Source organism: Erythrolamprus reginae, chromosome 1 (assembly GCF_031021105.1).
Source record: "Erythrolamprus reginae isolate rEryReg1 chromosome 1, rEryReg1.hap1, whole genome shotgun sequence".
Taxonomy (NCBI): domain Eukaryota; kingdom Metazoa; phylum Chordata; class Lepidosauria; order Squamata; family Dipsadidae; genus Erythrolamprus; species Erythrolamprus reginae.
In genome coordinates this window covers 34,874,299-34,890,352 of record NC_091950.1, presented here as the reverse complement: position 1 = coordinate 34,890,352, position 16,054 = coordinate 34,874,299, and the positions used below count along the sequence as shown (strand labels likewise).

The 16,054-nt window shown below is 41.2% G+C and overlaps 1 protein-coding gene across 18 annotated transcripts in view; it reads left to right on the top strand.

The window, feature by feature from the left end:
• The window catches only part of NIN (ninein), a 173,438-nt gene that overhangs the window by 148,208 nt on the left and 9,176 nt on the right, over positions 1–16,054 (top strand). For 11 of the 18 annotated variants that reach the window (XM_070749183.1, XM_070749157.1, XM_070749190.1 and 8 more), the window contains 2 exons: positions 1,142–1,321; positions 6,839–7,039. In XM_070749183.1, coding sequence (XP_070605284.1) covers positions 1,142–1,321; positions 6,839–7,039 — 381 coding nt within the window. Of the gene's footprint in view, positions 1–1,141; positions 1,322–6,838; positions 7,040–13,515; positions 14,041–16,054 lie in introns of those variants that run through there. The other 7 variants (XM_070749253.1, XM_070749263.1, XM_070749258.1 and 4 more) reach the window with 1 other exon arrangement.

Below are 16,054 nucleotides of genomic sequence, written 5' to 3'. Positions count from 1 at the left end.
ATTTCTATCTTCAAACTAATTCTTAATGGTATAGCTCCTGTGTTAAGCAGTACAGTGATACCTTGTCTTACAAACTTAATTGGTTCCGGGACGAGGTTCTTAAGGTGAAAATTTTGTAAGACGAAACAATGTTTCCCATAGGAATCAATGGAAAAGTGATTAATGCGTGGAAGCCCAAAGCTCACCCCTTTTGCCAGCTGAAGCGCCCATTTTTGCACTGCTGTGATTCCCCTGAGGCTCCCCTCCATGGGAAACCCCACCTCTGGACTTCTGTGTTTTTGTGATGCTGCAGGGGAATCCCAGCAGGGGAATCCCTTCATCGCAAAAATGAGCGCTTCGCTGGCAACAGAAGTCCGGAGGTGGGGTTTCCCAGCGAAGGGAGCATCAGTGAAATTGCAGCATCGCAAAAACACCGAAGTCCTTGAAACCCCACCTCCGGACCTCTGTGTTTTTGCAATGCTGCGATTTCACTGAGGCTCCCCTCGCTGGGAAACCCCACCTCCGGACTTCCGTTGCCAGCGAAGCACCTGTTTTTGTGCTGCTGGGATCCCCTGCAGCATCATAAAAACACGGAAGTCCAGAGGTGGGGTTTCCCATGGATGGGAGCCTCAGGGGGAACCCAGCAGCGCAAAAATGGGTGCTTCGCTGGCAGTGGAAGTCTGGAGGCGGGGCATCCCAGCGGCAGCGGTGGGTTTGTAAGGTGAAAATAGTTTGTAAGAAGAGGCAAAAAATCTTAAACCCCGGGTTTGTATCTCGAAAAGTTTGTATGACAAGGCATTTGTAAGACGAGGTATCACTGTATTTTGCATTTATGTCTCATCTCTTGCCCGTTTTCATATCTCAGATCTTTCGTATCTCCCATACTCCTCCCACGGGATCTTGTATTTTCTCATCTCGTTTGTGTTTTATCTAAGTATTTCTTCTATCTCTGGCACTTAGTTTTGTTTTGCCTTTCCGATAATCCCATAAAGGCAGCCTTATCTATTTCTTAGGCTTTTTATGGGAATGTAGCCAAGTTAAGAGTGACTAGCTCCTATGAGCCAAGATAGAAAATGGCTTTGAATCCAAGCCTCTGAGCAATCAGTCTTCCTAACTTGCATCATAAGTTTGACTCTGCTGTCTGCTTGCTTTCTTGCTTCAGAGTCGGTTCCTGGAAGCAGCCATGCATTCGGCAGGGATACAGAACCAGCAGCAGAAGCTTTGTTGGGGTGAACTGGAGCTGATGAAGCAGGAACAGCAGCAGCTTCTCAGGCAGGAGAATGAGCAGCGGCAGAGGGAATTCCAGGGTGCCAAATCAGAGCCATCTCATTCCAGGGAAAAGGTGAATTGGAATAATTGTCAAGTGCTAATATGTAGGCAGCATACTTTATTCCAAGGTCCAGAGGTAGTCAATTAAGTCTCATTAGATATTTGAACAACAAGTGCTAGACTGACCAAAAATTAATTAATTAATTAGATTAGATTAGATTAGATTAGATTAGATTAGATTAGATTAGATTAGATTTGTATGCTGCCCCTCTCCGAAGATGTTTGTCCAGGTTCGTCTGGTGCACCAGTTGCGGCCCTATCTGGACCGGGACTCACTGCTCACAGTCACTCATGCCCTCATCACCTCGAGGTTCGACTACTGTAACACTCTCTACATGGGGCTACCTTTGAAGAGTGTTCGGAAACTTCAGAATGCAGCTGCGAGAGCAATCATGGGCTTCCCTAGGTATGCCCATATCACACTAACACTCCGCAGTCTGCACTGGTTGCCAATCATTTTCCAGTCACAATTCAAAGTGTTGGTTATGACCTATAAAGTCCTTCATGGCATCGGACCAGAATATCTCTGGGACCGCCTTCTGCCGCATGAATCCCAGCGATCGGTTAGGTCCCACAGAGTCGGCCTTCTCCGGGTCCCGTCGACTAAACAATGTTATCTGGCGGGACCCAGGGGAAGAGCCTTCTCTGTGGCAGCCCCGACCTCTGGAACCAGCTCCCCCCAGAGATTAGGATTGCCCCCACCCTCCTTGCCTTTCGTAAACTTCTTAAAACCCACCTCTGCTGTCAGGCATGGAGGAACTGAGATATCTTCCCCAGGCCTATATAGTTTATGTATGGTATGTTGTGTGCATGTTCTTTTAAATTATGGGTTTTTAACTTAGTAATATTAGATTTGTATTGTATATTGTTTTCTATTGCTGCTGTGAGCTGCCCCGAGTCTGCGGAGAGGGGCGGCATACAAATTTAATTAATAATAATAATAATAATAATAATAATAATAATAGTTATTTCATCATTTCTACTGCTGAAATGTTGGTTAACGAAGGTGGGAGGAATAGAAAGTTTTGTTTGATTCCAATATTTAAAATTATTTACCATTTGAGTCCTGCAGCTATATCTTTTTGCACCAGGCTCTGCTTCGTGAGCTTAAATGAGAAGAATAGATCCCACAAGATTGAATTACTATTCATTCCTGTACAAAATCACTTCTATTCCTATTTTATAAAGAGTGTTTGGCCTGGGGCCTGTTTTAATAAGTCACAATAGGCCTGGGACTGATACAGAGCAATTAATACAACGATGTAGTGAATTTAACTCCTTTGCTGCAAGGATTCAAATGAATCTGCAGTAAGGAAAGTAAAATCACAATTGCCACTGTTGTTGTTGAGGTCTTTGGTTCATGGTGCAATCTGGAAGGTTTCTTCTCTATCAGTAGAGGTAACATTTTAGGGAGAAGAGGGAAGTCCCACATCACATACACTTTCATAAATGTACAGTAACTGTGGGAATTTAATTTAATTTGAGAACCTTTTCTGATTTTTGTCTTCGGCAGAGTTCTTCAACTTTTTGAGCTCCATTTGCCTGAGTGGGGAATCAATGTTCCCTCTAACCCCCCGCGCAGCCTTTTCCAAGGCTGCCTAGCCGAGCCGGGCGTCGGAGTTAGGGGTGGGGAGCGACAAGGTTTTTCTTCACTCCACTTTGGCCCCACCCATTCGGGAAAAGATGGCGGCGCCCATCAGGCACTTACGCCCTTTCCCTGAGGCTCAGCTTGTGCTGGGACAGAAGGGGGGAGGCGGCGGTGGCTGATGACAAGGCCTGCGGCCAGGGAAGCGCCGCTTCTCCAGTAGCCGGCTTCGCCTCCTCCTCCCCCACTGCCACGCTGGGGCTGCCCCCTGGAGCCAGGGGCGACAGGCCCGACCTCGGCCTACCCGGCCCCGGTGTGGCCAAAGCATGAGCTTCGCCTCCTATCCCGCCACTGCCTTGCTGGGGCCTTACCGCTGCGCCTCTCTGTTGCAAGTATCCTGGCTGGGGGAGGCGGGCGGGCTCGAGCCTTGTTCTTCCCGCGGCGCCTGTGCGCTCTCCGTCCCCTGCCCTGGCCCTTGCTGCCGCGCCTCTCTGTTGCAAGTATCCTGGCTGGGGGAAGGGGCTGACTGGTTCTAGCCAGAGAAAAAGGAAGAGAGAGAGAGGAAGAGGGAGAGGAAGGGAGGAAGGGAGAAAAAGATAGAGGGAGAGAGAGGCAGGAAGGGAGGTAGAAAAAGAGGGAGCGAGAGAGAGGCAGGGAAGACAAAAGAGGAAAGGAAGGGAGAGAAAGAAAGGGAGAGAGAAAAAGAAGGGAGGAAGGAAGGGAGAAAAAGAGGGAGGGACAAAGAGAAAGAAAGAGGAAAAACGGGCGCTTCGACTGGCAAAAGGAGTGAGTTTTGGGCTTGCACGCATTAATCGCTTTTACATTGATTCCTATGGGAAACATTGTTTCATCTTACAAACTTTTCACCTTACAAACCTCATCCCGGAACCAATTAAGTTCGTAAGACAAGGTATCACTGTATTTCATTTTCAATTTTAATCACAAAAAAAGATCTAAATTCTCCCACTGGAAACAGATATTTTACTGCTGAATTTTAATGGCACAAAAATTCAAGCAGCTTTGCTGTCAATCGGTTCTTAAATAAAAAATTCAACAACAATGGAACATTTTGTGATCCAAATGAATTTTAAAAAGAAACATGTTGTCCAATTTATTCTGATTCTACAAGTTACTGTATGTACGGCCAACAGTCATCCAAGGTTTGGAAGTCCATCCAATCCATTGCTGCTCTGACCACTAGAAGAGTGAAATATTGATTTAGCTCCCATCCACTCTTTTCATTTAATCGGACACATTTTCACATGTTCAAACATCAGCCATAAGATATTGAAACCTGTTGTTACTTTTAACTCAAACCAGATTGTTCAAGAAGCTGAGTTTTGTGCCTATTAAATGTGCAGGACACACTTAGTCCAGCCTATAATCTCTTGAGAATAGACACCATTTAAATATCCTATCAGCAGCTTTTTTCTATTTCTCTGAAAAAGTCCTTGTTTTTGGTGTTTTATTACTCTTTTTCTGTGCAAGTTTCGTTGGCCCTTTTTGCCCTTTGATTACCATAATTGTCTCTTCGTCTTGTGTCTTGTGTTTTTTCTTCTTCCTTTCTGGCTAACCTATGCCTAGACCTTGGGGGCTGGAACTAGCAGAGACGAATGCAGTGCTCTGCCTGACTTAACGTGTGAAGGTAGAACCAACTCTTTTCTTCTGTCATCCCACTGCATGGAGAGAAAATAAATGACATTACCTAGTACCTGCCATCTCATCTTTCCTTTCATTTGTTACAGACTTGGTCCTGAACATTAAGGCCCTATTTGAAGGAGCTACTCTTCATTTTAATGAAACTATTAATGGTCTTGCTCAAGCATCATAGGGATAATAGGCAAAATAATTTCTCTAGTTTCAGGAAGAAAGAGAAAAGACTTATCTTTTAAGTCTGCACTTTCCAAGAATATGAGATAGGATGCTTAATACAACACCCAAACGTCAGGGAAAAAATGAAAAGTGGCTCTAAGATTCCATTTTCTTTCTCTTCCCCTCCCCCTATTTTTTTGTTAATTGTTGGATGATTTGTTTATTTCCTGCGATAACTGGAGTTGTTTTTCCTTTCATGGTCTTTTCCAATTGCATGCCCTTAGTGGAATAGTGAGATTGACATTTGCATGGCTGATCTTTGATGATCTCCAAACTATATAATGTCCCCTGTGTTTCTTTACTTTTTACAGCCAAGTGAGCCATACGCTCCGGGAAAATGCTCTTTGTAATTGTGACTACAAAATCTTTCTTTAATTTCTATTACATTTTGAGCTCTGGCTAAATTTCCCATCAACGTTCTGCTGATGATGATTATGGTGGTTGATAGCTTGTATGGTTTCCCCCAAAGTTCAGAGCATGTGAATGCAAGAGAAAAGTTGCACATGTCCTTTCCACTTCATTAGTCCTCCATTCTACCATAACCAAAAAGACATATAAAAGATTGTTTATATGATTCAGGTAAGAAGTACCAGTACATGCAGGAATCATCGCAGAACCTTCATGATTAAACACAGTATAAATGTCTTATCTGATGCTTCGTATTTGAATGCCAACAAATATTGATTTGTATTATTTTTCTGTAATAGTTCAAATGCAACCTCAACTAACCTGATGATTTCCAAATGTGTTGGAATACAATACTTAACGACTGGGAACTTTGCCTGGGAATTTTGGATGTTGCAGCTGAACCAAAGAACATCATATTGGGTTATTCTTTGTCAAGTGGACCAGGTGTCCACTTGACTGATTTTTGCAGCCTTATTTGAAAAGAAACCATCACAAAAACAACATATATGATAGGAAAAAGTGTGCTCTTTCTACTGAAATAAAAATGAAGATGATTGAAGGTGAGAAAATAGAGAGCTCTATTTCATTACCTTCAATCATCTTCATTAGAAGGAGCAAGTTTTTTCTATTGTTCTCTGTTTTCTCATCTTCAATCATCTTCATTTTTATTTCATCAGAAAGAGCATGTTTTTTCTATCGTATACAGTATATTGTTTTTGTGATGGTTTCTTTTCAAATAAGGTTTCAATTTCACCTGGTCCACTTGACAAAGAATGAGCCTATTAGTTATACAAAATTGTATAAAACTGTACCATCAGCTGGTTATGATATTTCAGGACAAAAGCTAGTAAAATATTTTAGCAAATAAATAACATGTCAAAAGGTTTCTCATATAGTTCAAAATTGCAATATTATAATTCACTGCCACTTTAAAAGCTATTTCCATTATATTGCTGTATTGCCTTACAACTGCAGCTCCCTATAGAGCTCACAGCATAAAAAGGATTACTTTTGAGTTTGTAATTAGCAAATTGTATGGTTGGTTTTATAATGAGAAAAATCTCCAACCAGAACTGCAGTTATCAATGTAATCCTAGAGTTTTCTATTCAGAAGCCTGCTGGGTTTAATACTATTCACTCCAAGGTAACATATATTCAATTGCAATCTAATCTGGGCAGTGAGGATGGGGAGGTGAATTCTTAATAACATTTGGCAATCAGTTATTTTTAAGCTACATCCTAGGATCAACTGCTTTTAATCTTGGTAATGTCTTGAGTTGGGGATCATAACACAGAACTGGAAAGGTGTTTTTGCTCCTTTACCATGTTTCCCTGAAAAATAAGACCCTTATTTTTTGACCCTTATTTTTTTTTTCAACCCGGAAATAAGCGCTTGGCCTTATTGCCATGTACTCAAAAGCCCAATTGGGCTTATTATCAGGGGATGTCTTATTTTGAGGGAAACAGGGTCTCAATTTATGTGTATGTCTTCAACATAAATTTATTTTCTCAGCCCTGACCTAAAGGGAAAGTTAGACCGGTTACTGGGCGTCCACCTTTGGATTCTTCCTTCTTGATCTTGATGCTCAGATGATGAGAAGAGGTCCTTGGTCTAGACTGCAAGGCACCTCTTTTATATTTTCCTACCCATCTTCTCTGATGCAGCTGCTTCACTCAAACTCCAGCATGATGCTTAGCCCACCCCAGCACCCTCGAGAACCGCAGGAGATCCAGCAGCAAGGATGTCCTGTTGTCCCGTCCGAACAATACCAGCAGCTCCAGCACCAGTTCCTTCAGGCAGAGAGGAGGTGTCAACGCCTGCAGGAGGAGCTTGAGAACCGGCCCTTGGAAACGAACATGCCCCAGGTATGTTACTGTCGGTTTCTTCTTCACTGAATGTAGATTAGTCATCTACCACTTCACTTTTTCCTCGTTATGTCCCTTTCTCTGTTTATGCCAGTTTCAAATTTCTAGTGCAATGTTGCATCAAAGCTTGCTTTCCTTGGACAAATGGCTATCTAATATCCGTTCAGAGACCTCTGTGGAAGGGAAACATGCCACTTATGATGCAGCTTGTTCTATTGATTGACAGTCATGCCCTCAAAAAAAAACAAAACCTCCTAGTATCAAGTTTGAATTTACACCTCTGTGGTTTCATCTCATTGGCTCTTGTCCTACCATCAGTGATAGAGATTGTGCCCAATCCTTTCTTTAAATGAATACCCTACCATATCTCCTTTGAGTCTAGTCTGTTGCAAGCTAATCATAGCCAGCTCTTTGCAACATTCTTTGAAGGGCTGACCATCTTAGTAGCACCCTTTTGTACAAGCTCCAGCGTGCAGTTCCTAAAAGTGAACATAGTAAGATAGCAGCTTTAACAAAATTGGAAGAGCAAAATCTTGTATTGGATTACCTGTACAGCACAATTCATAGCAATGAGGACCCGGATTCTGGGGGCAATAACCTAGCTCTGTTAAAAAAAGTGCTATTGCTAACATGTTGTAAGCCGCCCTGAGACTAAGGAGAAGGGCGGCATAAAAATTGAATAAATAAATAAGTAAATAAACAAACAAACAAACAAATAAATAAATAAATAAATTCCTTGGAGAGGAGCGGCATACAAATCTAATAAATTATTAGTATTATTATTAATGTAAGTTGCTTGTATTTCTCAGTTGAACATGGCGATCATTTAATATGAGGGCAATCTGCATAACTTTTCATTTTGCAAAGTGGATCTGCACCAAAATGAAAAGACCTTTTATAATGGAAAAATTCTGACAATCTATAGCAGTAATGATGAACCTATGGCACGGGTGCCACCGGTGGCAATTCAATTCAATTCAATTCAATTTATTAGATTTGTATGCCACCCCTCTCCGAAGACTCGGGGCGGCTCACAACAATAATAAAAACAATATTCCAGCGAAAACAAATCTAATATTAAAGAGCACATAGAACCCTATCATATTTAAAAAAGCAAACAACATATACATACCCAAACATAAATATAAAAAAGCCTGGGCGAAAGGTGTCTCAACAGAGCCATATCGAGTGGCACACGAGCTGTTGCCCTAGCTGAGCGCCAACGTGCATGTGTGTGCTGGCCAGATGATTTTTGGCTTGCACAGAGGCTCTGGGAGGGCAATTTTGGCTTCCAGAGAGCCTCCAGGGGGATGGGGGAGGGCATTTTTACCCTCCCCCCCGGCTGCAGGGAAGCCTTTGGAGCCTGGAGAAGGCAAAACATGATCCTACTGGGCCCATCAGATGTTGGGAAACAGGCTGTTTCTGACCTCCAGAGGACCTCTGGCGGATGAGGAAGCCTTGAATTATGGGTGGGGGCACTTGCACATGTGTGATAGTGCACACCCAAGCTCTTTTGGCACCCGAGGAAAAAAAGGTTCACCATCACTGATCTATAGCCATTCAGACATCGGATTCCAATTCTAATCTGACCCCAGCAAACCTGCCAGTTAGTCAAAATTGCAAGTATTCTTTAGTAACATTTATATGGCCACAGGTTTCTCCCTCACATCTAATTCTAGAAAATGGACTGGGGGCTTCCTTGTGTTCTGCTTATTGTACCATTTAATAATAATTAATAATAATAATTTATTAGATTTGTATGCCACCCCTCTCTGAAGACTCGGGGCAGCTCACAACAATAATCAAAGACAATATAACATTGCAACAAATCTAATATTAAAAGAGAAAGATATATAAAACCCCAACAGTTAAAAACCATGCAACACATACATACCAAAACATAAAATATAAAAGCCTTGGGGAGATGTCTCAGTTCCCCCATGCCTGGTGATATAGGTGGGTCTTGAGTAATTTGCAAAAGACAAGGAGGGTGGGGGCCGTTCTAATCTCTGGGGGGAGTTGATTCCAGAGGGCCGGGGCCGCCACAGAGAAGGCTCTTCCCCTGGGGCCCGCCAAATGATATTGTTTAGTCAACGGGACCCAGAGAAGGCTAACTCTATGGGACCTTATCGGCCGCTGGGATTCATGTGGTAGAAGGCGGTTCCGGAGGTATTCTGGTCCACTGCCATGTAGGGCTTTAAAGGTCATTACCAACACTGAATTGTGACCAGTTATAAAAACGCTAGTAATCTGACATATCACTACTAATCATGGCTTAAAATTAAGTAACCATAGAGAAAATGTAATAATAGAAATGAAGGATCCAGCAATAATTCTGATTTATGGTAATCGTCAATATATAACTCTATCCTAGCTTCTACATATGAAATACTCGAAGATAGGATAAGGACTTTTTGCTTAACAAATAGCTGACACTGAAATGTTGAATTTCATCTGAGATTTATGCTGCATCCTCCTCCTCTTCCTCCCTTTCTTTGCCTGCTTCCATCTTTTGAATAAACCTTTATGACTATTATATCTAAAATACCATAAGAGACTTGGATTAACATTTTCCTCTAAACCTTAACTGAAAAGCAAGGTTTGGATGGGTTTCTAGTTTTGCGGTATGGGCAAGCTACAACATGTATAAATGATCAGCGCAATCAGTTCGGATGTAACAATAAATGATGGCTGACCTAAATAAGGAATGGGTTGACCATGCAAAGAGAGGAAGAGATGTATTAGCCTGAGGCTGAGAATTGTCAATGAACATCACCCCCAATGTCAGAAAATAAGAATCATTGGCTGTTATGGTGCTTGGTCTTTTTTAAAAGAGCTATTGGTTTTTAAAGAACTACTGTCTGCAATGCATGACCTATGTGGGTATGTGTGATTTCCTTGTTTTTGCAATGGGCAGTGAGAATACGTTTGAGGAACCAGGACAATAGTCAGATAAAAGAAACTTGAGTTCAAAGCAGAAATGTAATTTGAGAAAACAATTCAGACCTAAATACCCCACCCCACCCCAATTCTCTTATGGGAAAAGGCAGGGAGTGGGGAGGGGCTTTCAGAATTGGCAGAGGCTGCCTAAGGCCACCGTATAATAAAAGTAGAAGAATTCATAACTTTTGTTTCCTAGATTGTACTTGAAGGGCTGACATCCATCTTATTCATAAAAGAATTCGGGAGGGTCAAGTTTGACATGTTTTCTCAAACTACATTTCTGCTTTGAACTCAATTTCTTTTATCTGATAGCAATAGCACTTAGGGTTATATACCACTTCAGCATATTGTCCCCAACAATCTGGGCCCTCATTTTACCAACCTTGGAAGGCAGTGATGGGTTCCAAATTTTTTTACTGCTGCTCTGTGTACGTGGCTTAATTTTGTGGGAGTGGCTTGTTGGCCATGTGATGGTGGGAGTGACTTTGTGGTCATGTGATGGGTGGGAGTGGCTTGGTGGCCATGTGACCAGTGGGAGTTGCTTCATTTATTTATTTTATTTATTCGATTTTTCCTTAGAGTCAGGGCGGTTTACAACATGTTAGCAATAGCACTTTTTAAACAGAGCCAGCCTATTGCCCCCACAATCCAGATCCTCATTTTACCCATCTCGGAAGGATGGAAATCTGAGTCAACCTTCATGGTCATGTGCCTGGGTGGGTTGGCCAATTCAATGTCACCCACATCAAGGAGTGCCTCACCTGACCCCTTCTCTCCCAACCATTCCTTGTCACACCCAGCCTCAAGGGATCTATAGATCTGTAAAATGTTGTTCACTTTTTTTCAACTTTATTATCTACATACTGTAGATTCATGGACCACTGAAAGGAGGAAATGGCTCACACACTTTGCCCAGTAGTGTGATAGACCAGGAGTCTCCAAGCTTTTGGACCACAGGGACCACCAAATTCTGCCGCACAAATCCCAGTGACCAGTTAGGTCCCACAGAGTTGGCCTTCTCCAGGTCCCGTCAACTAAACAATGTCATTTGGCGGGACCCAGGGGAAGAGCCTTCTCTGTGGCGGCCCCGACCCTTTGGAACCAACTCCCCCCCCAGATATCAGAGTTGCCCCCACCCTCCTAGCCTTTCATAAGCTCCTTAAAACCCACCTCTGTCATCAGGCATGGTGGAATTGACATTTTCCCTCCCGCTAGGCTTATAAAATTTATGCATGGTATGCTAGTATATATGATTGGTTTCTAAATTGGGGTTTTTTAAATTAACTTAAATATTAGATTTGTTTACATTGTATTATTATTGCTGTGAGTCGCCCCGAGTCTGCGGAGAGGGGCGGCATACAAATCTAATAAATAAATAATAAATGATTTAAAAACCCCTCGGACCACCAGGGGGGGGAAGCTCAGCCTTTTAGTCTGCCCATCTTCGTTTTCCTTCACTCAGATTGACCAAGCTTTTCGAGAGTAGGAACACAAAAGAGGTTTCCAAGCTGTGTGCCTGGAGCAGACACTTTCTCTCGAGCCTCACACACACACACCCCCGGTGACCTCGCAAAAGCAGACAGGAATCAGGAAAGCAACCGGGGAAAGCAGGACAATGGATAAAGGTGGAGGGGAAGGGTGTTTTCCAGCCCAAATCAGGAGTGAGTTCCAACTTACCTCGCTGCTGATTTGCTCCATCCTTTCCTTGCCGTGTGGGCGCACTCTGTGGGTGCATGCATGGGCTATAACAACAACAAAAAAACTAAGCAAAAAAAAAGATGGCGACTGCATGCTCAGTGCCAGAACTCAATTTTTGAGCATGCTCAGGTTTTTTTAAAAATAAAATAAAGATGGCGACGCCCACAGACTGGCACTGACCAATTCTGTTTGGTGATGTCACTGTGATGTCACCAGCAGGTCAGTAGTAGTTCAGGTGAACCAGTCCAAACCAGGGGGAACCCACCCGTCGGAGGGATGGAAGGTTAACCTTGATCTATGAGACTAGACTTTCAATCCTGGGCCTAGAAAGTTTAGAACTAAGACGCCTTAAACAAGATCTAAGTATTGCCCACAAGATCATATGCTGCAACTTCCTGCCTGTCGGTGACTACTTCAGCTTCAACCACAACAACACAAGAGCACACAACAGATTTAAACTTAATATTAACCGCTCCAAACTTGACTGTAAAAAATATGACTTCAGTAACCGAGTTGTCGAAGCGTGGAACTCATTACCAGACTCCATAGTGTCATCCCCAAACCCCCAACACTTTACCCTTAGATTATCTACGGTTGACCTATCCAGATTCCTAAGAGGTCAGTAAGGGGCGAGTACAAGTGCACTAGAGTGCCTTCTGTCCCCTGTCCTATTGCTCTCCTGTATCTCCTATACCTTTCTTCTATTCCTATATCTCTTTTTCTATTCTTTCATCGATATGTTCTATTACTATACCTTCTTTTCTATTATTTCTTAGATATATTTTACTATGCGTATCTCCTCTATAACCTTCATCATGTATTTTACTATGTGTATGTAGATATATACCCACTAAAACCCTCATTGTGTATTGGATAAAATAAATAAATACTTCAAAAGAAAAGGATTTAGGGGTAGTGATTTCTGACAGTCTCAAAATGGGTGAACAGTGCAGTCAGGCGGTAGGGAAAGCAAGTAGGATGCTTGGCTGCATAGCTAGAGGTATAACAAGCAGGAAGAGGGAGATTATGATCCCGCTATATAGAATGCTGGTGAGACCACGTTTGGAATACTGTGTTCAGTTCTGGAGACCTCACCTACAAAAAGATATTGACAAAATTGAACGGGTCCAAAGATGGGCTACAAGAATGGTGGAAGGTCTTAAGCATAAAACGTATCAGGAAAGACTTAATGAACTCAATCTGTATAGTCTGGAGGACAGAAGGAAAAGGGGGGATATGATCGAAACATTTAAATATATTAAAGGGTTAAATAAGGTCCAGGAGGGAAGTGTTTTTAATAGAAAAGTGAACACAAGAACAAGGGGACACAATCTGAAGTTAGTTGGGGGAAAGATCAAAAGCAACATGAGAAAATATTATTTTACTGAAAGAGTAGTAGATCCTTGGAACAAACTTCCAGCAGACGTGGTAGATAAATCCACAGTAACTGAATTTAAACATGCCTAGGATAAACATATATCCATCCTAAGATAGAATACAGAAAATAGTATAAGGGCAGACTAGATGGACCATGAGGTCTTTTTCTGCCATCAGACGTCTATGTTTCTATGTTTCTATAAACAAACAAACAAACTGCTGGCAGTCATCAGAGTTAGCCTGCAATTCTGCATTCTAACCACTGCACCATGACAGCTCTTCTGATCAGAGTTTTGATCCTATTCCTCAAAGTTAATCTCTCTGCCCCTTGCAGCCCTTGTGTTTGTCTGTCTTGATGTGATGCTGAAATGGCGCTGAGTGTATGTGCAGCTTAAATGTGATGTGCTGTTTTCAAAGGCCTGCGGGTCAAGTGTGTCCTCCTTGCCTTCTTTCCCCAGGCTTTGCTTCCGGAGCAACGATCATTGCATGCAGATACGTACAGGCGGATTGGTCATCTCTGACACCCCTTGGCTTCTAACGCACCGCATTCCTTACTCACACTAACTGGCATAAGCTGAGAAACCCAGGGATCAAATTGCATTTGTTGTTAATTTAAAATAATCTTTTTTTTAAAAAAAAAATCTGTCTTGTATTTTTCCCCATCCTTTATTTATTTGTGTCAGAATTTATTTTTATGAAGGGGAATGGGGAGAGAAAGAATCACATTTTTTTAATTTTAAATGTTTTAATTTTGTTATAAGTCAATTTCATTATTTATGCTATTTAAAAATGGCTTAACCAGAGGAGTTAGTATACTGTAAGTATTTTTTTAAACTAAAGTTTTTATATATTGGATTTGGAGAAGACATTTTGGGTTATTTATACAAAATTTTGTACAAGATGTATAAATACTTTTTAAACAAGGAAAGAGCAAAACTTTGGGGCTTGTAACTGGATAAATAAAATATGCATTTTTAAATATCTACTTGTCTTTTGGTCTTACTAATTAATAGGGGTTTTGGATGCATTCCTTGATGAAGCTGGAGTCATTTTGCCATGGAAGTTCAATTAAGGCAATATTTTCTTCCCATGGCAATTTCCAGGTGTGCCTATTTTAGTTCCCAGAATTCTTAGTAATAGTCATTTTAGTAATTTTTGAGAGACACAGTTGCACATCAGAGAACTGCCAAGTCTGGAAAAAACCGAATGAAGCAAAACCAAAGCTCAGTGATACAGCACACATTCTATATGCAGAAAGTCCCATGTTTTATCTAGCATTTGAATAAAATACTCCAGTCTGAAACCCTGGTTGCAATTAGTATCAATGCTAGTCTCTCTCTCTCTCTCTAAAAACAATCTGCAAGAAAAGTGCACTCCATTTCCCTAGAAAGACAACCACTTTATGGGTTACATAATTATGTTGCTAGATCCCAGATGACAAAACCATGATTTAGGCCCTTCCAGAAGATGAAATAAATCTGGCATTGGAGAGAATGATACTGCGAAGAATAGGCACTACAGTGTTCCCTCGATTTTCGCGGGGGATGCGTTCCGAGACCGCCCGCGAAAGTCGAATTTCCGCCAAGTAGAGATGTGGAAGTAAATACACTATTTTTGGCTATGAACAGTATCACAAGCCTTCCCTTCACACTTTAAACCCCTAAATTGCAATTTCCCATTCCCTTAGCAACCATTTAGATTATTAGTCACCATGTTTATTTATTAAAGTTTATTAAAAAAATATTTATTAAAAGCAGATGAAAGTTTGGCGATGAGATATGATGTCATCAGGCCGAAAAAACCATGGTATAGGGGAAAAAACCGTGAAGTATTTTTTAATTAATATTTTTGAAAAAACGTGGTATAGACTTTTCGCGAAGTTCGAACCCGCGAAAATCAAGGGAACACTGTATAGCAGAAAAGACACTCCTGGGTCCCATCAGATGACCTTAGATGGAATCTGCAACATGTCCTTCCTGCCATACCTGATGGGATGGACAGATGTGGTTGGGAAGAGATGGTCTCCCAAATAACTGTGTTCTTAATAAAACCTTCAAATAAAGAGCCAATCCATGAACTCTGATTCAGCTGAAGGAATTGAATCTTTGAGGATAAATTCAAAGGTAACAAAATTAAGTAGCTAGGCTAAAAGATTGTAATTTTTAATCCAATACCAGTAGTAGGAATGAAACAAAGATCTGTACTAGTTAATCTTTATTCATGGCAGAATTGGATTGGATCCTAATAAGATGTGACAATAATAAAATCTTAGAAAAGCCTAACAATTTGAGAACTTCATTTTAGACAGCTATCAATTTGCTACAATTTATTCATGAGAACAAATTATTCCCAGTTACAATAACAAAAACTGATAGCAAAAAAAATCAAAAGGATTTCTTCTTAATGAATAAAAACTAATATAATTACAAAATTTTGAAAATTGGGGCACAAATCTTATCTACATACAAATAGCAAGGAAAAGAAATTGTGGGGAGTATATGGATTGTTGAACGAAAACATTGACTCTTTTGGTGTTTATGCAAAAGAAGATATCTCCTAGAAAAACGTCTGAAAAAATAACTTATGATATCCATACACTTTTAGAATGTCTACAAAATCTGGTGTGTGATTTCACTTGGAATATTGCGAGTGGAGAGCTGCCATATCTCACCAAATGTATAATATTTGTAGAAAGGATACAGAAAGACTAACCAAAATTATCAATTAAATCAACATTATTAATAGAACAGGAGCCACTAGTTTGGATGTTTTAAAAGAGGATTGAGAGCAGTTTGGTGTAGTGGTTAAGGCTAGAAACCTGGAGAAAGAGTTATAGTCCTGCCTTATACTTACTTTCAGTCCCAGGAAAGAGGCAAATGGCAAGCCACTTCTGAAAAACCTTGCCAAGAAAATTGCAAGGACTTGTCAAGGAAGTCTCTGAGAATCTGACACAATTGAAGACAAAAAGGTTGGAAAATTTAATGCAGAATAAGTTTA